At 38.3% G+C, this 23,572-nt stretch overlaps 1 protein-coding gene across 30 annotated transcripts in view; it reads left to right on the forward strand.

The window, feature by feature from the left end:
* The window catches only part of PTPRD (protein tyrosine phosphatase receptor type D), a 2,165,650-nt gene that overhangs the window by 2,081,315 nt on the left and 60,763 nt on the right, over positions 1 to 23,572 (forward strand). For all 30 annotated transcript variants that reach the window (XM_073228519.1, XM_073228521.1, XM_073228522.1 and 27 more), the window contains 2 exons: positions 7,172 to 7,295; positions 19,050 to 19,225. In XM_073228519.1, the coding sequence (XP_073084620.1) occupies positions 7,172 to 7,295; positions 19,050 to 19,225 (300 nt within the window). The remainder of the gene's footprint in view (positions 1 to 7,171; positions 7,296 to 19,049; positions 19,226 to 23,572) is intronic.

Below are 23,572 nucleotides of genomic sequence, written 5' to 3' on the forward strand. Positions count from 1 at the left end.
TTAGTGATAATTTTGCATCTGGTGCATTACACATAATATTTCACTTAATAGTTTTGGTTGTGTACAGCTGTGTCAACATGTACAAAGAGTGGTAAGGAATTACTGCATTCATCTTGTTAATTTGGTGCTAAAAACTAGTGCCCTGTTACTCATGAAAAAGAAAAGATGCCACTGTGAATGCTTCACATTGATTGCATTCAATAGGTAACTTGGCCACTTTTACATACTTCTTTTTATAAACATTGTAATTACTTTTTGCCAATTCAGTCAACTTTATCTCTTTAATCAGAGTAGTTTAATAAATTTCTAATAACATTTTCTTGTGCGAGACTGCCTGCAATTTTTTATTCCTTCTGCTTTTCCAAACATCAGAAATCCTAGTCTGTGAATTATATTCATACAAATGGTTACCTGTGAGGCTACAGTCTTTAAGAACATCAACTATAATTCTGTGCATCCTTTCTTATTACTTCAATTTGATGTAGGAATTAACTACTGAAAACTAAAACATTAGCATTAAAAGACATCATTGCCATTGAGAACATTGCCTTTGGGAACTAGGAATGTCTTTCTTCTGCATTCAGTAGCATCCGGGAAGATGCTGGGGCACATTAAACAGGAGAGTATAATAAAAAATCTGGCCTTTTAAATCTTCCGATCTTAAAGTTGTATCTTCTCTTTTGAACTCTTATTTGAAAAGATCTATCAGAAATAGTCTTTTTCCACATTCGTGCACGGAAAGTAGTAAAATGGCTTATCTGCATTCTTGAGATCACATAGTGTTTTCCTACTGAGTTGAAAAAGAATCCAGTGTTTCTTGTTGTTTTTATTTTTTTGTTCTTTTGAATCCATTAGTAAGTTAGCAAAAGTTAAATGTACTTCTGGGAATAAATGGTATCCTCAGAGAAATAAAATAGCTTCTCCTGAGTGCAAGATACAGTGCAGAAGAAAATGTTCATCAAAGTGTTGCCTCAAATGTTTCCTCAGCTGATATGGCTGAATGGCTTCCTGCGAAGACAGTTTTCCTTTTGGCTTCTCTACATATCATTTCTAGAAATGTAACTAACATGACTTTATGTGCTTTTGTATAAGTATTTGTTACATAACACCTTTAATCAGAATTTCAAATCAGATCATTAGACAGAGCATAAAGTCAATGCAATGTTATAATCTGAAGAAAAAAAATAGCTATATAGAAATACCCGATTGAAACATGTTCTCATGCCTCTAGCAAGTGTGGCATGTTTATAAATTGTGCATCTCTCTACAGTTAAAGGTAGAAAACACCCACTTCCATTCACTAGTTAGCAATGAGTGTCGTGAAAAGTCCCAATTTCATTCCTTCAGAGTCGAATGGTGGCACAGATCAGAGGTGCTTTTATAGGGAGGGACTTAGGAAGTTTTGATAACTAATTAAAGGGAGATAAAAGATGAGGTGACATTAATACAAAAAAGAAGCCTAAAGCATGCAGACCCATATTATATGATCTGCCAAAGTTATCCAGTAGCAGAAAGCAAGCCAGCACCCCGGCTCTGACCTGCATGCTTTGCTTATCATCACACTTTCTGCCCCTTCCTTACATTCCACTGTTCAAAGCATTATTGGTTTGAACGGAACTTATCTTCTTCTCTTTAAACAAAAGTACTCATTATGCCAATCGCAGCCCTTTGCTGACTATGCAAAATGTAGTCCTTCCTCACTGTGCAAACGTAGGTCTTCTTCAAATGGATACATATTAATTTATCATTTCAAACAGGGGGAGAGAGAATATGAATGAATGAGAATGAAAAAAGGTTTCATTGCATAGACAGCCAGTGGCAGATTGCTCATCCACACCTCGGAAACAATTTGAGAATATCTGGAGGCAAATGTAAGAACCAAATGAGCCCACTGATGGGGAGCTATGTGGAAAGAGAGTATTTCTCCTAAGGTTAAGGTCATCGAAAGTTCAGTTCCCTGTACAAAGTATGGTTAGTCTGACCCAGAGTTTGGCTAGTCAAGTAGCCAGTCTATTCCTTCTATGTAATTAAAGTTTTGTGCATTGCTTTGAAACACAGAAAAACAGGATGTCTCTTTTTTGTGGTTTCTCTTTGATGAGTTTTTAAAGGGAATATTTTGAGGTTTTTGTCTTGGTGGAGTGAGCAGAAGTAGAATACAGAGCAACAGTTACTGTATGGTGTTTTGCACATGTGAATTAAATTTTCCTTCTGGGTAGAGAATTTGAAATTTTTCTGAACCATATTTAAAGACTGGGCTTTAAAATGATGACTTCAGCTTTATCCAAAAAGTTCACTCTCATATCAGGATGTAACTACTCAATGACTGGTAATATGATGAGCAAATGTATGAGCACTGTCTTGTTTTGCATTTGGAATTATAAATATTGATCAGAAGCACTGTAGAGAGTTTAGTTCCCAGCCTTCCCACTATGTTTCAAGAGAATACTTAAAAGGCGAGTGTCAAACAATCGAGGAATCTTCTCCAGCTTGGCCGGAGAAGCAGCAGAGTGTGGTGGCGGGGCACTCAGACTGTGGGCCGGAATACCTGGGCCCCAAACCCAGCTTCTCTGACTTTTTAACTGTTTGACCCTGAAAAAAGTCATTCAACTTCTCTGCTCCTCAGTTTCCTCATCTATAGAATTGTGATAATCGTGGCAACTACTTCTAGGATTTTTGTGAAGATGAAATGAGTCAGTATATGTGAAACACAAGGAAAACAGTTAAGGTTACAGAAGTGTTAGTTAGAACTAATGGGTAAAAATACTTATATTTTAATTTTGGCTCTTTATCAAGAATACAGTGCAAAGTTATAAATTCATCAATTTATAGCTTATATTATTTTTCCACTTACCTATTTTAAGACAAAGTTTTAATTGATTTAAAAAAATAGAACTTTCAGACCATCAAGTTAAAGACTACATAAATGCAAAGTATTTGATATTAACAAGTGTCTACTTTAGACTTTCCCTTTCTTCTTTAAGTTACAAAGGAATTTTCCTCCTATCTGGTCTCTTTTTCTCAGTAAGGCAAAGCCATTGAGTTGAAGATCTGTTATTATTGGAATTGTTCAGTCAAAAGCTATGGGGACATGGGGGGCAGGTGGCAGAGGGAGAGAGTGTCACATGCCAAGTGTGCAGACAGGAAGCAATGTAAAATGGTTTGGCATTTTGGTAAAGTTTAGATGCTACACAAGGTTCATCCACTGATTCTTTAAGGGCCTTGTTCAAGAGCTTGGAGAACCAAAAGTAAATCTGATGAAATAGCTTTGTTGCTTTTGAATTCTGTGAGAGTTTAATGTACAGGTGTCACATAGCCTTTTTTATTTTAAACATTAATTAATTTTTGGTTGACTAAATCTAGCTTGCTTTATTTCCAACTTGCAAAATTCCCCTCAAGGGAAGTTCAAGAAGATGTGGCCAGGACTCCTGCTACAAGGGTAGAATTTGTATTGAAGGCTGGGAAGGAGTATCTGACCAAAACTTGTTTGGATTAACAAAGCCAGAAGGATGAGTAGAGATAACTGAGAGTCAAGCTCAGGAAAACCAAACAGCAGGAAGGAATTTAATTCATTAAGAACAAAGGTGCTTATCTCAAGTTGTTTGGATAATAGTGGCTTGGCCTCAGCTAACTTTATAGTAGGAAGGTGCGTGGTCATTCCGGGCTGACCAAAAATATGAGATTGAAGTGGAAATCAACTTCTTAAGACCTGTGTTGCTCTTTCTCCATGTTGGCTATTTTATTCTTCCTTAAAAGATCTCAGCAAGAGAAGCCAAAAAACAGAGGCAAAGCAACTATGTCATCGCCAACACTAAGAAAGAGGGAAAAAGAGAGTTTTGAGAATTAGATTCTTATTCATACAGGATATGTTTGCCTCAATAACATGGATAATTGAAATTTGATTTTCCTCAACCAGTTTTTTTATATATATATAAAAGATCTTCTATCTCACCTACTTTAAATGGTTATTCTTTACTGAGTTTTCAGCATTCTGACAAGCCCCAAAATAATGACCTCTGCTGTGTATTGCTAAAGGTTCAGTCAGACAGATACAGATGGATGAGTGTGTGATGCACAAAGACAGTTCAGCATTATTTAATCGATGTTTATTTGATCTGTGTAAAACAAGTATAAATGTAAGCTGCCTCCCATCTGTTCTATCATCCATGTGAAGCCAACCTCATTTTTAAACTTGATTTCTTATGTAATTGCCCCAGAATGACACAGGATGATGAGCTGAAGAAAATATTCCTCAGACTGGCGACATAAAGGATAGTTATGTTTAGGTGTGTTTCATGTGTTGGGTGTCATTTTGCAGTAGCATTCAGGATAGTTAAGTGGCACTGTGGTACTTAACGATTAGTAATTACCAGCTGTTAATCATCAGTGGTACTGTGAAATCACACAGAAGTGGGTCTGAGGGTAAATGTGAGTCTAGCTACAAGAGCAAATTACTGAGCCACCGGATAGCCCTGTGCCTGCCACAGAGAAGCCCTTCGTGAGGTATAGTGAGTTCATCTTTCTTTACTTCAATTTTCCTGTCTGGAAAATTTGAAGAACAATATCAACCTCATTACACTTGTGTAAATTCGACCTGACACTGCATATAAAGCACAATGACTTGGCAGCTGTTAATAATAACGATCCTGTTACCGGCAGGTCACCTTCTCATGGGTCATACTTTAAGCCTGAACATATTAACATATGTGACATACAACTCATGTTTTGATTGCCTCTGGTTATGGTTTTTAAATTCTTCAATGGAGGTATCAAATACATCATCCAGAAGGCTGAGAATATGTGGCAAGAGTGGAAATGGACATGAGTTAACACTATCTTTGAGTTGATAGATGCACTTTCACATCTAAATGCATGCCATTTTACACATCTGTGAGTAATCAGTCTGAGTAACAAGGCCATCGGAGGGAGAAATATCTTCTGCCAAAGGACTGTACATCAGTGAGCTTAGGAGCTTCTTGGGATATTTTAGAGAATAATATGTAAGAAGTTTATGTCCTCAGTAATGCTGCTCAGTGTCAAGTGGAGTATCAGTGGTAGTTGTAATTTCAGGATCCCATACTTTATTGTGAAGCTGTGTGATAATGTGTTAAAGCATTAACATTTTAGTATACAGTATACTGTGGTTTCCATGGTCGGCTCTCTAATGCCCATGTTATATGGAGGATTTACTCCACAGTTTCTCTTTATGAACTATTCTCAACATTTATCAATTCAACCCATAAAAAAAAAAACATTGACCCATTTATTGAACCATCTTGGCAAAGAGGACTCAAAGTATTTAGGTAGAACTGTGGCTAAAGATTTCAGAATTTAAGCTGTAGGTCACCCAGAGCCAGTAGAAGTTCTTAAACAGGGACCTAGCCTGTCCGGGACTGAGCTTTAGAAAGACCACTTTCAGTATGAAGAACAGATTGGAATGAGAGGTTAGAAGAGGGATTCCAATCAAATATCAGATACTGAAGGACTGGATTTAGGGATGGCAGATTTGCTACCGATTTGAGAAAATTTTAAGTAAGGTCTTGGTCACTGAATGGAGCTGCTTTTTGTGGAGGAAGTTCAAGGTTGCTTCAGCTCCCTTTAGCTCATGGAGTACTTGGAGAGGAGTATATTCTGGAGGGAAAATGATGAGTTTTCTTGGAAGAAGTAACTAGAAAGACCTCAAGTTATTTATCCTTTGGATTCTAAAGCATAGGCAATTATTTTGCTGAATGCTGTTCAGTGATGCACTAGTTCATTATATAGATTCAGATAGGCCAAGAAAGGGAAAGGATTATATAATCCTTAATAACTGGAGGCTGCAGTCTATAGTGCTGAGAATTTTAGTAGGTGTGAAGGCTTTTTTTGATCATTAATAGGCTTGACTTTTTATACTTGTGAAGTTTTACTATCGTGTGAACCCTATCCCTTTTAACACAAAATGTATGTATACATCTTGAATATTGTACAGGTGTTGTACATGTTTTATTTTCAAGTTCTACATACACACATGAAAGCATGGAAAATGCCCAGCCTCAAAAATAACTGGTACAGATTCCATTAACATAACATAGTGTCTTTACTTTAAAAATTTGTTTTTACCTGTATGTAAATCTAATTGATCATTATTTCTGAAAACTCAATTTTGATCATTTAAAGTCATGTTTATGTAATTACTTAATTCATGTTTCCATATACCAATGTTATGTACCCTATGATAAAAGAAAAGGTGTTTCGATTTCCATAACATTGCAAGAAATTAAAAATCACCCCCAGTTTTATAATCAAAGCCTGAGTTCAGTCTTAATTTATTTTACTTTTACAATGAAGTTCTACTTTAATGTTAAAAATGTATCTATTATTTTATATCTGTGCACTATTTATTTTAGATTATTGAATAACTTTGAACAAGGCATTAAAAATCAGAAAAAATAAGTTTAAAATAATAAAAAAGCAAACTTTGTAAATCTGATAACCCATAATGATACATACAAAACATATAGTAATAAATGAAAGAGCAACTAGATCCTATCTGCATTAAATTATAAATTAATATTCTAACAAAGATGATTATTAGATATAATTGACCTCCCTTCTTTATTATTGTCTTAACTCTTTGAATTGTACAAATTGCCTTATAATACTGGTCATAATGTGTTATGGAGAAACAGACAACATTTGAAGTTGCCATCAAGATGTGAGCCTGTAAATGAGGAGAGAACAGTAAAGCCTGTGCTCCATGGAGCTAGTGAATGATGTCAACTTAAAGAGTGAGGTTTGGTCCAGATAGTAAAGAATATGGAAAATAATCAAGATAAAATAATATTCACAGAATCAGAAGGACTATTGAGCCAGATAACTTTGTACACCAGAGCAGCAGAAAAGGAAATGGAAAAGTAGAAAAATTTAAAAAGCATTCATTTCCAGTATTAACAGAACATCTGTATTGATTTCTTTTTCATTTGACACAGTGTTGGTGACTGTCACCAGTTTTGTCTATGATTAATCATGTCATGTTATGCTAGTTATATTAGTGGTCACCCTCACAGCTCAGGTCATCTTGATGAAGTATGACTTCAGAATTTTCTTTTTAAATCATGTTTATTACTTGTTATAAATGCCTGGAATCCGGTGTGATTCAGTATTGACTTTGTATATGTGTGTTTTCCTCTTGAAGTCAATTGACCCTGGCCAGCAGTTCACATGGGAACATTCAAACTTGGAAGTAAACAAACCAAAGAACAGATATGCAAATGTAATCGCGTATGACCATTCCCGGGTTCTCCTATCGGCAATAGAAGGTAAGCAAATGCACATGTTATTTATACCTTTATTTTCATTGGCGGAAGTGTGTGCATGAAAGCACAGTTTCAGCTGGGTTTTTCGCCATCTGTGAAAATAGTTACTTAAGATTCAGGCACTGCTTGTTTTCACCTTTTTTTTCGCATACAAATGTACCATCTGTGGACACACAGTATCCCCAGAACCAGATAACATAGAGCATCTCTCATTACCTTCTTGCCGCTACCCTAGATGAAAGACTGATCACATAGCTGATGTTTATATGAGAGAAGCAAATTGAAGTTGCCCATTTTACTGATGGTTGCTGATGGTTTTAAATAAATAGGTGATTGTCAGAAGTTGCCCACAGACTGTTATTTTTAAAAATGTGTGAGGGGCTTGTTTGTTTGTAAATAAATGTGGATAGCCACCAGGCATTGCTGATGTGATTAATAAAAATTAAGCACATTGGAAATGTCTGGAATGTCTAATTCGTGGACTGCTTGATAATGTAGCTGTCACAGTTGTAGTAAGGAGGGCATTCCAGAGGGAAGGATGCCTACTATAAGAAGAGGATTAGTCCTAGGATATATCGAGCTCCTCTTAAAGATTCATGGAGAGTATTTTCCATTCACCCCTTTCCAATTATAAACCCCTCCTCACACTGAAAATGAAAAACAATTAGGGGCTCACGTTCAACATGCAGCATGTTGTTAGTTTTTTTTGGCCATGCAGCACACTGGATCGCTATCTAAATGCACTATGTCCTTCCCTCTGTCAGAACAGCTAACCTGGACCACCAGCTGCCACATACCGCATCCATCGTCATTGGTGTCCAGAGAGCTTTGCAGACTTTTCATCCTTGATAGTTCACTGTTTACCTTTTTCCAGATGGTTTGTAAGACATGAAATAATAACAGCTTCAGACCCAGTCCTTTTTTAGGACCTTATAGTCAAAACCATTTCATCCATAGCAGTTCAAATATCTTTTGCTTATTTCTGTTTCCGAAATCTGTGGTGACCACCACTGTATCTCATGGCTCTAAATCCTACCTGCCTGTTTAATGTCCAAAGTGAATTTGAAAGTGAGATTCTGCTTAAAAGCTTTCCCAGGAAGCACAAAAGGCAACCCTATACTGTTTGCAGTTTTTTGAAAACAAGAATATTACCTTTCAGCATTTGAGTAAGCCTATACCTGCAGCCCCCTTTTCCCAAAATAGTCTCGTGTTGCATAGATGCATTTTGTAAAATTCTCAGAATCAATTTTACTATTGATGTCAGAAAATATTTTAATCCCTTTTTGAGGCTGTTAAAGATACTAGGTGTGCAAGAGTTAACCTTTTGCTCTACTGAAAAAAAAATCGATCAGTTTCATCAGAGTTCACCAATGCTAGTTCAAGCAGGATCTTATCGAACAAGTAATTGCTTCTTTTCAAGTTCTGCTTAGAAACTGTAATTGGTGTATATAGATGATTAGCATATAAGGTTTACATTTTATCTCTATTTTCCAATTTAAAATGTAAAAAAAAAAGAGCAGTTTCTTGTCCTGGGTCTCTTAAATCATCTCCATAATTAATAAGGCACTAAATAAACCAAGTCACAGAGGAAAGAAATCTTCTTTTCTTTTTTTCTATTAGTAAAACAAGACAAATGATGGAAATAAAATAAATGGATGTATATTGAGAGCCAGTTTAGCATGATCTTGGCCGGGAAACTTGTCAGTCTTCCCTTGCTGTGTTGTAGCATTGTTTCTACCCAGAATTAGGTCATTAAGTCCTACCACTTCCCTGTGCTTTTGACACACTTCATCATTATTTTGCTTAACCTGTTATTTTCCACCATCTTAACAGTAATGTAGCCAAAGGACAAAGAATGTTCCTCCTTGTACCTTTATTACGTACATTTCATTCCTATGCTATTTTTACAGCATAAAAGCCAAAGCGCTTAAATCAGACTAAGACCTGCCTTCTTATAGCTGTGTGCCCACAAATATACCCTAAATCTAGAGCTGACCTAGAAAACAAAAGCCTTTCGATTTTAAGTGTTATGCAAAAGGTTAGAAGCTTTAATTGAAGTTTATGGGCTAGACAGAGAGCTTTAATCTAGATTACAGCCACAAACAGTGTTTTATTTTAGTCTAAGCCCTAACCAGTAGATACTTAAGGCGGGAAGCCATCAACCTATATCTTACGCACAGAAGAGAAACACTGGCAACTCAAATGACAGACCCACTAACTGAGTCTTCTCCTGTAAAAGAGTTTGGGTAACAAACACACAGCCAGATGTTTCAAGGATATTAAAATGCTCAGAGACTTCTTGCACAATTCATAAAATTTAACATGTTTGTTTTGGGTTTTACCTGTGGTGGTAATGTAGAATTTTGAGGTTTTATCTGAAGGTTTTTATTTTGAGCATTTTTGTTGTTCTTTGCTCAGTGGTACTGGCCACTGTCTTCACATTACTTTGTAGTGATTGGACAGACATTTAAGAAAAAACTGGAAGTTGCACAGTGATTTCTATTGTCTTTATCTCTGTTTAGTGGAGCAAAACTTTTGCGCAACTTCCAAGAGATGGCAGGGGAAAAAAATTAGAAGAATCAAGAATTATATACAGGCACCAATGTGCTTTCTGAATTTTTAAAATAGTGCCCCTTTATGACTTTATGCCATGTCTCTAAATGACAGTCATTTTACTTATCCTGGCAAAAAATGCAGACTAAATTCAGGAGCGTCCTAATAATAAAATGCTTACAATTGTTGCATTATAGGGTAAGCAGTATGGAAACACAATTGAATCTTGGGCCCATCCAGTTACCTTTGGGTCCCCTCCCTGTTTAAGCAGTTCTTAAAAGAAAATAGTAATTCTAAAGAAGAAAAATTATAGGATTTATTTTAACAACTTTAATATAAATACTATCAAAGACTAAATGGAAATTAATACCCATATGTGCCTAAAAATAATAAATAAGAATATCCTTAATCTTCTAGAATCCAAACTTATCTAGAATATATACTTTTAGTAATGTAGGAAGAGAGAGGTGAACTCGCAAAAAGAACAAGGAAATCTGGGTTTGGTTCCCAGGTCTGGCACTTACCAGTCACGTGGCCCTGATGTCTCCAAGGGTCCATTTCCCCAGCTGTACCTGCTTTCACTTCTGATTTTATAATAGTTAGTTCTGTGGAGTTTTTTTAAATCCTCTCATTCCTTGTACATAGCACAGTCTGATAAAGCAACAGTATATAAGCGGTGTAAGTATATACATATATATACTGTGTGTGTGTGTGTATATATATATATACAGGTATCCATATTTAGAGATAAGAAAGCTGAAGTTCAGATGGAGAATTGGCCCTGAGTCAGTTTATAAGTAACATAGTATCTTTAAAGTTTCAAAACATAAATGTATTTATTCACTTCATCTCTTTAATGGGTGCATGTTACAGGGACCCTATGCTTGAACAAGTCACAGTCCCTCAGTTTCCTCATCTGTGCCAGAGGATTAATAACAGTACCTAGCTCCTAGAATAAATAAGATGTAATAAATTTGTGCATGTAGAGCTTTTAAAACAGTGCCTGGCACAAAGAAAATGCCTAATAAATATTGGGAATTATTAAAATAATCATTACTGTTGTTATGAATTGCATTACTACTATTGATAGGCTTTTTTATCCTCAGATGGAATTTCTTTTGTATGCGATCTGTGGAAAATTAATACTATCTGAATGAGAAAGCTGCATATGTTTGGAGTACTCTGTGAAGTAAAAGAAAATACTGGTGTCTGATAAATGGAAACCAGACCCATAATAGCATTACAAATTTCAGTTGGGTAAAAATGTTTTCTTTTAAATAGAAATCCAAAATATATCATCTGCTGTCTGATTTGCATAATAGGAGCAATTTTTAAAAATCCAACTGTAAATAATACAGATGATGTTACAACAACTTGATTATTTGTGAAAGAGGCAATTGAGCACCTTTAAAATGAGAAAGCATCTCATGGGAAATCACCGCCCTTAAGATAAATCATAGTTTAAAAACTAAAGAGAAGAAACGATTGATACTCCCCTGTGCCACTGATTCACCCTCTGCAACCACGCTTGTGCTCGACATATAAGTCATGTCATAGCCTCTCTTCCACAGAATGCTCAGTGGTGTCTGCTGCTTCCTTTCAAGCAGCCATCAGCCCTGGGTAGCATATTCTTCAATTTTGCATCCTGCCCTGCTGTAGTTATCTTTTTTTACAAATCATATCTAGTAGCATGATATCTTTTCAATAAGTATAAACAAAACATAGAAAAATAAGCTAATACAATCTATCCAACATTTTCTAGTAAAATGATAATTATAGTGAATATAAATGTTCCATAGGAAGCTCCAACATCAAAGAATTAAAATCATTTTCCCCCGTAATGAATCCTTTAATAGCTTCCATGTGCTATTTCCTCACATCAGCTCAGTAAGTATGATTCTTTTCCTCCCTCTAGGTTCTGCTTGTCTCTGTCTGTGTCTTTTTACTACTCTCCTAGAAACTAATGATGAATTTGTGTGCACCTAGTATTTGCTTTATTTTGCTCTTAAAATTCTATTTAAAGTATGAAAGGAAGTTTTTTAGAATATATGTTTCATCAAAAAAGAAAAAAACAGCCCAAAAAAACAAAAAGCAAAAACTCATCTCAATATCTCATCCAATTACTGGTTGAGTTCATTTTTCTCACATTGTTCAGAGGATCAGTCATTGACTTAGCAAAGTTTCTTGAACATTTGAGTCTTTCACTTTTCAAGGTTATTGTTTATAAGCATGGCAAAGTCTAATCCTTTTATTTCAGGGTGATCTTTGTTTTTTAATAAAAGTATCCCTTGCTGAGAAGCAGTGCATAGATTTTTATAGCCTGATTTGTCTTAAATAGAAATGTAGATGGGACTTAGCCTTGGAAACACCGCACAGTTTCACAAGGTGCTTGCAGCCTGTATATAGTTAGAGTTGTTAAATGGCATCTTCCTCCTGCGTGCAAGCCAGGCAAGTGGCGTGGGAGCGTGTTATTCCCCAGCTCCCGCGTCAGCCCGCACCTGCGGTGTTTCCTATCTGGAAGAGAAAAGGCATTTCTAGGGAGTGGCTTGTCATGTTGTTTTTCCCTCTTTACTCTTGTTGTCAGGAAACCAATCAAAGAGTAAATCAGAGAACTCCATGAGTTCATTTTTACCTCTGTGGTCTTTAAGTCAGTTATTGGGATTCATTTTCATTGTACATCTATCCAGAACACATTAACGCATCTCTGCTTCATTGCTCTGAGGTTTTAGCGAAACCTAAGTCATCTGTGGTTTGGCTCTGCTACTAGAACACAGGCACAGGTTGTACATCGCTGGGGAGTTGTAAAATAATTATTTTTGTCTTCTCCAGCTATTATCTTGAATATAGAAACTGGAAGGGGCCCCTCTAGTCTGGACTTAACTTTCGTCGGTAGAGTATTTAGGAATAAGTACACTAATTTCATTTCTGTCTGTCACATCAGTCATAAGCCTAACTGATCCCCACTGGTGTGGTCGCACTTGCATTGACCTGTTTGTCGGGAGTGTTGGGGAAGGGCCTTATGAAAATGCTGCTCATATATTAGGATATATGTGAGAAGCATTTCCCACCTATATGGAATAGAACTCCTGTGGTCCTATTCCATGTTTGATTCCCACTGCCTTGTTGCTGAGTAACGCCCTGTAATTGCATCCTATTAACATAAGCTAAGTAGACTGACACTCTGTGATGTGGCTGCAAGTGCATGTGCTATGGCAGCCCACCCGCTGCCTCATTTCGGGGCAGAGTGCTCCCTAAGCGGAAAGGAGCCCCGCTGTCACAGGGGCTGGTAATTCCCCAACACACGTAGCTGACCTTGGAATGCATTCAGAGACAGTTCGGTCACCCACACCTCTGCGGCCACTCTCAGCACCATCCTCAGTGGTGCTGCAGCACAGAAAGCCAGGAGGGGAGCCCGGTGAACCCTCAGGGGCTGGAGGCTGGAGGCTGGGTCACAGACTCTTTGAAAGCCAGCCACCCCCCATTGTCTCCATGGTGATGTGCTGCACTGCCACAGAGTAAGGGGCACTTCCAAGGACATCACAGTCCGTTGGAAGCATGTGTGTGCAAGTGAAGAGGGGACACTATTTAATAAATAAAAGGTGGCCTTTGGGCACTATTGGGCCTTTAGTGCTTCTGCCTTAGGAAAGGGATAAACTGGTTTACCAAGACACACTTTCTTTTGACACAACCTTCATTACAGGTTTGTAGACATGAAAGGAAATAAGAGTGCCTGGATTTTGATGCGCACTGAGCTGGAGCAGAATCAGTGTGGCTGGAGGCCCACGGGCAGCTCTGGTTTGCAGCAACAGTTTGTCCACTGGAGCGATGGACGGCATTCCGCCTTCCTTCTATGCTGCCTTGTACTCACTCTCACCTCCACCATCCTAGGAGAGCTGTGTTCTATGAACAGACCACGTACTAGCCTAGTTCCACCACTAACTCTTGATTTTGAATTTGTTTGCTTTTTACCCTACCAGATTCTAATCAAGATTTGAAGTATCAGTCACCTGGAAAAATGTTATTTCAACACATGAGCAGTAAAAGCAATAGAAATCAGCTTGAAAGAGCATCAGAGGATGTTACTACCTAATCTGAGAGATGCAAAGCCTCCATCTTAAAATAATTTTCCAGAGATTTCCAAGTCCAAGAAGGTTAAGAATACCACAGAGAGACTTCTTATTTTAGAATTTAAAAGCACTTGAGGGAATCAATTTGTCCAACACACCTTGTTTGGCAGATAAGCAATCAGAGGTCTGGACAAGCTTAACAACTGCCCAAATATTACAGAGCAAATACCAGTCGCCCTAAACAGGGTTCCGGGTTTCCTGGCCAATTTCTCTAAATTCTCAGCAAGTGCTTAGTCTTGTCCCAGGACATTAAAAGAACATGTAACTTTCCCTACAGTGTGGAGTGATACAAAAGTACTCAGATACTCTTTACGTTTATTTAACTTCACATTGATAAAATAATGTACTGTTTTGAGTCCTCCTTTTTTCACTTAACATCAGGGCATAAGGCCTTATTATAAAACTTCCCTAACTTAAAACACCCCTAAGAAAAGAAGTATTTTTGGATTAAATTATCTGCTGACCCAAAAAATAGAATGCAAAGCAAGTTGGATTTTTTTTAGTAGAACCACATGACCTGATTAGTCCTCCTCCTCATATTAACAGAAAAAAACATATTTTAACCCAATCATGACAAAACAGCTCAGGGAGTATATTCTTTGACATTTCAGCATGCTTTCAAGGTTTGAAAGCATTTCTCAGTATGAATGAATTATTCATCATGAATATTCTTTCAAACAGAGTAGCTTCACCTTTCCAAGGATTTCATTGGGACACCTGGGAACACACCTGGGAACAATGCCATGAAGCCCTGTCCTCTTAATCCCATGCTTATGTAAAGAATTTCCTAGAATGTTGAACTCATGATAACTTTCCAAAGTTTTGCAGACTTAAAGGAACAGTGAAACCCCAAGTTCTTGCCCGCACTTATTTTCCCACTAAAAGCTATAACTAGCAATTCCCAGCAAATAAAAGGAGAGCCTAAAATCGGCCTACTTCTGTTCCAATAGCTGTTTGCTGAGGCCTGCTCTGTGTGAAGACCACACAAGCACAGCTCTTCCAGTCCGTCACCTCCTCTCAGTCTCTGTTAGGCTTGAGTTTTACAGCTCCAAGTTCAGTTTACCCAAAGCCGCAAGACCCAGTATAAAGTGTGGAGGTAGTATTTTGAAGCACCAAAAAAAAAGAACAGTCCATTAACAGATGAAATATACTGTGACATGGGAAAGGGGCATGTAAAATATGTCACATCTAGCTTCAGTTTTCTCACTTACAATATTAGAATGATAATTATTACTAAGGTTGAAACTGTTTACATGACTACAATTAATTAGACTACAATTAATTAACAATGCATGAGAAATCGTATAACTTGCCTTTATAAATGTAGGAAACCCATGTGTTCATAGGAAAGAGAAAGTTTTTTATCTAAGCTATTCCCTCGAACAATGACGTTATGATCAACTGACTCCAGTGACAGTTCCTAGAGAAAGTCCAGTATTAACGTTTTTGCCCTATAACAAGCTAAAGACAGATATTTCTGGTGATTTTGTTGTTTTAACCCCCCCAACCCAAACGAAAAAGGAAACAAACTGGACCCATTATCATCAAATTGGACAACAGTCTCCTTGAGACCAAGAAATAGACATGGCTGATTTGTTATAATTCTGTACTCTTTCAATACTGCATTTTAAGTTAGATTTCTATCCATCACAGCCCCAGAGGGATTCAGTTAGCTCTCACACACTTCTCTTAGATTAGTAGTGCGCTCTGATTAGTGTTGCATTAGCAAATGCAAATCATTTTCTGGATAAGGCAGAGAATTGAAAATTAAATAAGCAAATGTGCATTACTTGGAGAAGGTCACCCATAAAAAAAATGAGAGAATTTTTTTGATCTAGCCTCCTGGCAGAAATCACAATCAGGAGCTACTAAAGAAGCATTTCATGGCACCAAAACACTTGGAAAAGCAGCATGTTGTATTTTTTCTTCATGGGCTTGGTCAACCAATATTTCTAAATATATCACATTGAAAACTGAGGTCTCATCTACTTGAAACACACTGCTGTTTAATGAACTTTAGCTTCCAAACTGGGGTTAATACTTTGAGAAGGGCAAGCCACCATCCTTTCTAAAATCTTTTCTCATTCATCTTTCTACAGACCTTGTTACATTAGGTTGTATGAATACAGGACACATTAGATCTTAGAGTTTCTAGAGAACAAAGCCATCTCTCGCATCTCCACATTGTAAAGGACATGTAAGAATGAACTTACCTGAAATGTCTTTTTGGTAGTGTGGGAAAAGGAATTTGCTAGAAGGAGGCTTTCATTCCAAGTAGTATCTTTTATAAACAAGTGTCAGCATAGAAGAGGAGCCTTGGCATTATTTCCAGGATGTAAACATTAGCCTAATAATGAGCTCTACCAGGCACTGAATTTTTGTTTTCAATTCTCTTCAAAATATCAAGTCCCATTTCATAAAGCATCTGGTGATACAGTATTTATAACAGGTGCCTACTAGTTTAGGGATAGAATGTTTGTTTTTTAACCCCTGGAAAGTACAACCACTATTCAGTAGCAATCCATTGCCCCCCAAAAAAATAATCTTTTTTTTCAAACTTGAGCAGTATGTGTCAAAAAACAATTCATAATAACTGCTTGAAATTTATGCAATAATATTGGATGGGTCTGATTCCTTCAGGTCGGTGTGAGTCTCATGTCCTCCTCCTGTCCTCGGATGCATTGCTCAAACACACTGGTTATCCTTGATGAGGGGGAAGTGACACAGTGCCCAACTGATACATTTTTTGAGTTACTAATCCAGATTTCTCCATTTTGGATTTTCCTGAAGAAAAATTTTCTGTATATTAGCAGCTGAGTGAGGCCGTTAACCAGAATCTTTTTCATCAAGTCTTCAGTGTTGGTAACTGCTAAATTAGAATTTTGAGAATGGGCTTTTCTTGTGTTGTAACATAGATTCATTGCTGGCCCTGAACCAAATCCTGTGGCCGTGTAGATATGCATGCTTCCCAGTGGCTGTAACCTGAGGACTTTATTTAAACTGTCCTTTGAAGCTACAGTAATTTGGTGTCAGGGAGGAACAGGATCTTTATCAACAAAGGGCTGCCAGAACCCCAACTGCTTCCTGAGTAGCTGTAATAGGTGAATAATGTTACAACCTATCGTGCATTTCAGTTTTTGCTCAAAAGGCTTGTCACCACGCTGATGGTGTTCCATATCCATGTGTTCATCTAGGAGCCCAGTGGTTTCTGTCTGACTTTCATTACTTTTCTTGAGAAGATCAGTTTTATGACTGGAATCAGAAAAGCCATCAAAGTAATTGCACGTGGCAATCAGTGAAATATAACAATTTTAGCTTGGGAACGTATGCTCCATTACAAAGAAAATATTTTTTCTTATGAATACAGGACTTGTATTTTCCTAGGGCAAGAAGGGGCCATGCACAGGTTCCAGTGCTATACCTCCCTTGTCATGCTGAGTTCCCTGTTAAGTGCTTGTTCCCCTCCAGGGATAGACAACTCATTACCTCCCAAGGAAATCTGTTCCTTTTTTTTGAGTCAGACAATTTAAAAATGCTTTATTATATTGGAGATGAAATCCATCTCTCTATAGTTAAATCCTTCAGAATTGAAAAGCTTGAGTCTCAACAAAGTAAACCTAAACCTGTCTTCAAATTCTCACAAGCAGCTCTTATCCCAACCCCAACCTTTTCCGTTGCCAGACTATACTATGTGTTCCTTTCTCCTGTCAGACAGTTTTGATTTCCTTACTCACTCTGGCCACTCTCTTTGGAAGAAGCTCAGACTTGCCTGTATCCCTCTTAAAGGCATAACCCTGCAGGAAAATTAGACTTTCAATCATAGCATTTGTATTAAATTGTAGTTCTGCAACTTTTTAAATGTTGAATCTGAACAAGTTTCTTTTGGCCACTGTGGATAGCAAAGGTGAATAAAAGATGTGGTCTAGAAGTCAAAGCAGGCAACAAACAAGGGAATAAATAAATAGATAAGTACAGTGTGAAACTAGTATAAAGGATTGTCAAGGGAGTTCTGAGGTCCCAGGGTGTCATGGCAGGCCTCCCAGGATGGAGGCTGAGCGTTCTATGCAGTGGGAAGGAGACAGAGTGTTCCAGCATGTGGGATAGCACCAAGGGAGGAGAGCAGCATTTTCTACCAACTGAAGCAGGTCAGTATCTAGCATTTAGAAGAGGTGAGTGAAATGAGATGTGTCTGGTGAAGTACAAAGCTTTGTAGCTATTGTTGAGAGTTTAGATTTTATTTCAAATACAAGTGCAAACCACTGTTGGGTTCTAAGAGTAGTTCCAGCATCTGGAATATATTGTTAAAATTTATTCTCACGCTAGGTAGGGACCTGACTGCAAAGGACGAAAGTAGATGTGGGACAGTCAATTAGGAGGCAACTGTCGTAATCCAAGGAGAGGTTCACATGGTGCAACAAGCCTGTGAAGTCTGAGTGAGAAGCAGTCTTCTGTGAAGTCTGAGTGAGAAGCAGTCTTCTGCGGAGGTGAAGATGCAGACACAGCAGACAGACTGCCTATAATCAAACCAGACACCGTGAACTTAAGTAAGGTTGTCGGTCTCTGGGCACCTCAGTTTTCTCCTTTGCTAAAGGAAGATCCTGACAGGACTTACTTCATAGAGCTGATGTGAGGATACCTCCCTGCTAGCTAAATCTGCAGAGACGTCCTCACGACTACAACATGCTCCAGCCTGTACTGCATCTTCAGGCATAGGCATTATTTTAGTTTCTGTCTGGGAATGAGGAGGAACATGACTGAGGAATGTGACTAATTGTTTATCCTCCTTTGAAAACTCTCTTTTGCTGATACAATAGAAACGCAGACAGTATGTGAGAGAAAAGGCATTGTAGGACAATCATTTGTGTTTTATTTTTCTTTGGTAGGCCACCGTGTCCTAGTATAATGCTCCAGTTCTCCAACACTGCATTTCCTTAACATGATGGGTCTGATAAGACCTGTTTTTAATCTTGCCTAAAATCCAAATTTTAATATACTGTAACTCCTCTGGACTGATCAATGTAACATTGCTACTAGGCTGTTTCTTCTCATGATATGTTAACCTCTTCTTGTTTTATAGGCATCCCAGGAAGTGACTATGTGAATGCCAACTACATAGATGGCTATAGGAAACAAAATGCCTATATTGCCACACAAGGGGCTCTCCCCGAAACATTTGGGGACTTTTGGAGGATGATATGGGAGCAGAGGAGTGCCACTGTCGTTATGATGACAAAACTGGAAGAACGGTCCAGGGTAAGAAGAAATATCTTCCTTTTCCCTCTTAAAATTTGTCCTATGTTGCATATTTTACCTGTTCAAAATCTAACCTTTCCTTATGCTTTGACTCTAGAACATATGCTAATTGTGAATGGGTATCAGAAACTGATTACACCACTCTTTTGAATCTTCCAGAAAGGAAATTTTCTCATTATAATGTGTGTGATTGCTTCAAAAAAGTAATATTCGAAAAAGAGACAACTTCATTAAAGAAAAGAAGTTTTAGCTCGACCCTTTTTCTAAAACTCACATTGAACAAGAACACACAGACATTTTTGAGAATCCCACAGTATGTCCTTCCCAGTATGTTCAGTTTTTTCTTCCTCACAATCTACAGTGTAAGATCTAAAGTTCTGTGAAAGAGGCTTTTATTTGAATTATTCAAATTAGCATGAATTAAGTCAGGTCAGCCAGAAAAATGATGTGGGTTAATATACGGCTGAGAAAACACATAAATGTGTAGAGGGCGTTTTACTAGTTTAGCCTTCTCCAAATGAATAGATTAAAATAATGGAGTCATTGCTTATTAAGGTCCAAGAAAGCAATTCTATTCATCATGTGGGTCCAATATTATGGTGCATGGCGCATTAGTTAAGTGCTGTTGATTTGCAAAACTAAAACATTAATGGCTAGGCAGTTGCCATATTCCCTAGTGAATATGCAAATATTGTAGCCATCTGATGAAAACCAGTCTTTAACCTTGATAAATAATGGACTCTTTGAAAAATCACTGAGGGCAGCACACACTGTCCCTGCAGAGTGGGACATGTGGGGAAGAGTCTGAAACCAGCAATGCAAGGCTTCTTTCTTTGAGGTCACAGTCGTCTCAAAAAGGATGTTTAGAAGGAAGCCAAAGCCCAGCTCCCCATTGGTTGTGTGGCAGCTGAGGTTTCTGAAATGGTCTTAAAAGCTCCATATACAGCAGTTTCTCTCAGTCCAGGTGTGATGTGAGGGAAGAATTTAAGGCTGCCTGTGCAGTTTATAAGGGAAAGGTCCAGACTTAGGAAAATACAAAAAGTCCCAGCTGTTACCATAAAGGTGGAAATCAATGGATATGATACACAACTGTTTTAGCAAACCTGAAAAGCAATTCAATCTTTTCCAAACATGTGAATTCTATAGAATTATTATCTGAAATGACTTTAGGTAAAAACTTCTATGACTATGAAGACACATATCTCTGTCATTCTTTACATGTGAGCTCAATTCAAAAGTTATTAATGGATCTATTACTGCTTAGTACTCGGGATAAACTCTGTGTCAAACCCTTTCTTTAAAAACAACCCCCCACCCAAATGATCCTTAGATATAACTGTTAATAATATAACTGTTAATAATGTCTAACACATATTAAGTGCATTGATGTATCACAACTTTGTGAGATAAACACTATGATCTCCCATTTGCACATAAGAAAACTAAGGCCAGAACATTTGAGAAGGTCACCCAAGGTTATTCAGCTATCAAGGTCAGAGGTAGGAATGACAGTCTGGCTCCGACACACGTGTGCTTAACCATGAGGCTACACTGCCTGTTAACACTTCGGTAATGCTGAGACAGCTGAACTATTATATTACAGCAGGCATGTACATCCAAACTACCGGGTCTGCTCTGCCTGGAGATACAGGCTGGTAACAAGCAGTCATTTGCAAAAGCTGTTTTCTGTAAAACACACATTTTATCTTGACACTGCAGACCTTCATTAAACCAACCATGCCCAGAAACTTGTTTTGAAATAACCAAATGCAATTCTTCCCCTTTTCTCCCTAATTGCTTCTAATAATAAAGTTAGTTCTAACTGGCCCCACTGCAGCATCTGATGATAATGAGCAGTTCTTGGCAAAAGGCATTGTGACTTAAATACCTGCAGTTTATCTTTATGTTGCAGGCTACCTTTTTCCCCCTACCTCAGACAGAGGGGCTTATTTTGAAGTTACTAAGTGAACTTTTGTTTGCTTCCTTCATTAATTACATTTTGCTCTTGCAAGTTAGCTTTCTCCCTTGTTAGATGGCCTAAGGAGGCCAATTAAAATGCTGTGGTGATTCGGCCTGCACCCAAACTTGTGATGACCTGTATGAGCCACTACTGAGTCTCAATATCATCTTTTTGACCACAAAAATGAGCCCTGACCCCCGAGGCCCAAGAGCCCTTTGTCCCCCAAGCTAGAACACTCAAGAATAAATGACCAAATGCCGAGCAGAGACCTAACAAACCATTGGCCCCTCAAATCATCTCACATGTTCTTCCATCTCTCTCCTTTTCATCCACCTCACCTTTTCCCTACCTAGTTGCTCTTTCACCTAAAGTTTCAGGGAGAAAGGGGAAGGCATTCCTGAATTTTCAAACAAGAATTTGGGTTGAGTTTTGATCTAGAAACAGTGTTACAAACAGTGACTAGTTGTTACTGCTTATATCACTCCACATCTTAGGAACTATGTGGGTTATGTGGGTTGGTCTGGGGACTCCAGGAATCCTCACTTTCCAGCAGCCAGCTTTGGAGCAAACATTTGAACTAGCCTGGCTTTACCTGGGAACTGCCTGTAGTCTCCCTCATAAAGGGAGGTAGCCAGGCAGTTGAACAAATCACCTCTCTAAGGGCTGAAGCCTGAAATTTCATCATTTTGAATAAGGGTCAGGTTCCTGAAATATTTATCCCCTTGGTGTATGAAAAAACACGTGTATAAATGCATAAACACTTTTGTGTATTGCAGAATACTTGCCCACAGGAATACCTGTTGACTGGAGATTTGGGGTGGGGAAGAAAGAAGAGAAGGAAAGAGAGGAAAAGATAGCATCTTATAGAAGACTGCCAGGGGATACCCCAGCGGAGAGAAGGGAGGCTGCATGATGTAGTTCTAGGGAGGGGAGCCTTGCAGTTAAAGGTCTGGGTTTAGATGCCCACTCTAGGGCTTATTGGCGATATGAAAACAAACAAGTTGCTCAGAGTCCTAGTTCTATTTTTTTTAATTACATAAGAGGATTACTATAGATGTTGAGTGAAATAAGCAATGTGACAGGGTAGCTCAATAAGTCTCAACTCTTACTGTTTGGTTGAGAGAGAGAAGTTGAAGGCTTTACCATCACTACTTCAGCTTCCTCAAAAGTTGGCTTCCAAATCACATTTTGTTCCTCAATCAAATGAGCTTGCTTCTATGTGTTTGGCACTGAGTCCTTACACTTACAGAGTCACTGTACCGGGTGAACCTGCCCACCACCACCCAGTGTAGCACACCTGTGTGTTATGGTCAAAAGGAGAGTATAGCTCAGAACCTTCTGCACTTGCCTTTCCCCAGGACAGAATCTCCAGAAGGGAGAACCTGAGGCAGGGAACTTGTTTATCAGGCTGTAAGTAGACAACAGTCGAACATTCTGCCTGCTGCTTTCACTGCAACCACATCTTGAAGCAATGCAATATGAAGATAGTAATAAATATTGGCATGAGTTACATGGAATAACACCTGTCACTGAAGATCATCTATTTCTTGACACCACATTTCCTTTCAGTTCAGGGTTGTATGCTCCCACCCCATTCTTATTTGTGTGATGATACTGGGAATCCCTCCCTCCTCCCCAGCCTTAGAACCTCTTTCTGTGTCTCCCAGCTGCCCATTTCACTGGGGCCTGGCTCGCTCACTCTCACCTTGACACGCTGGCCTGTAGCTGATTAAGCAGCAGTGCTTATAATCTTTACTGGTTAGAACAGCTCCCTCAAGAGGCTCCTGGGTTCCTTAGCGTGTATAAGAAGTTTCCCTGGCCTCTCTTTAGAGAACTAACTGTTCTTACAGCACCGTGGATGGCTAAGGAAGCCCTTACTTCAAGCAGTCTTTTGGAAACAAGTTCTTTGATTTTTCAAATGCTGTCACTCCCTCTCAAATGTGGCCTTGAAAAAATCCAAACTGAACCGAGAAGACTATTTGCATAGTGTATGTATTGTTTTCAACCCTGAAGAGACAATGTGTATGTTGAACAGTTTCTGTGAGTTTCATTCAGACACATACAGAAACAAAACAAAGCATAGAGCTAACACTGGAGATTTGGAAGGTAAAGTATGATCACAGCCTGGACACATACAGATCAGTTTAAAGCCTTGTAGAATATACTGTGTGACATGAGACACTGTCAGTGGGTTTTATTCCACAGTTTCTATCTTTTTTTGCCAAATCCTCTCAAGTTCTGCATAGTTCCTTGATTCCATAGCGAGCCATTTTGGTGCCCTAAAATGCAGTCTCTAATTGTTTCCATGTTTCATAATATGCCCATAAGCCCATGAATTGGTCTGGGCAACCACATGGAGCGGGAAAAAAATTCGGAAAAAATGAGGC

Source organism: Manis javanica, chromosome 2 (assembly GCF_040802235.1).
Source record: "Manis javanica isolate MJ-LG chromosome 2, MJ_LKY, whole genome shotgun sequence".
Classification (NCBI taxonomy): domain Eukaryota; kingdom Metazoa; phylum Chordata; class Mammalia; order Pholidota; family Manidae; genus Manis; species Manis javanica.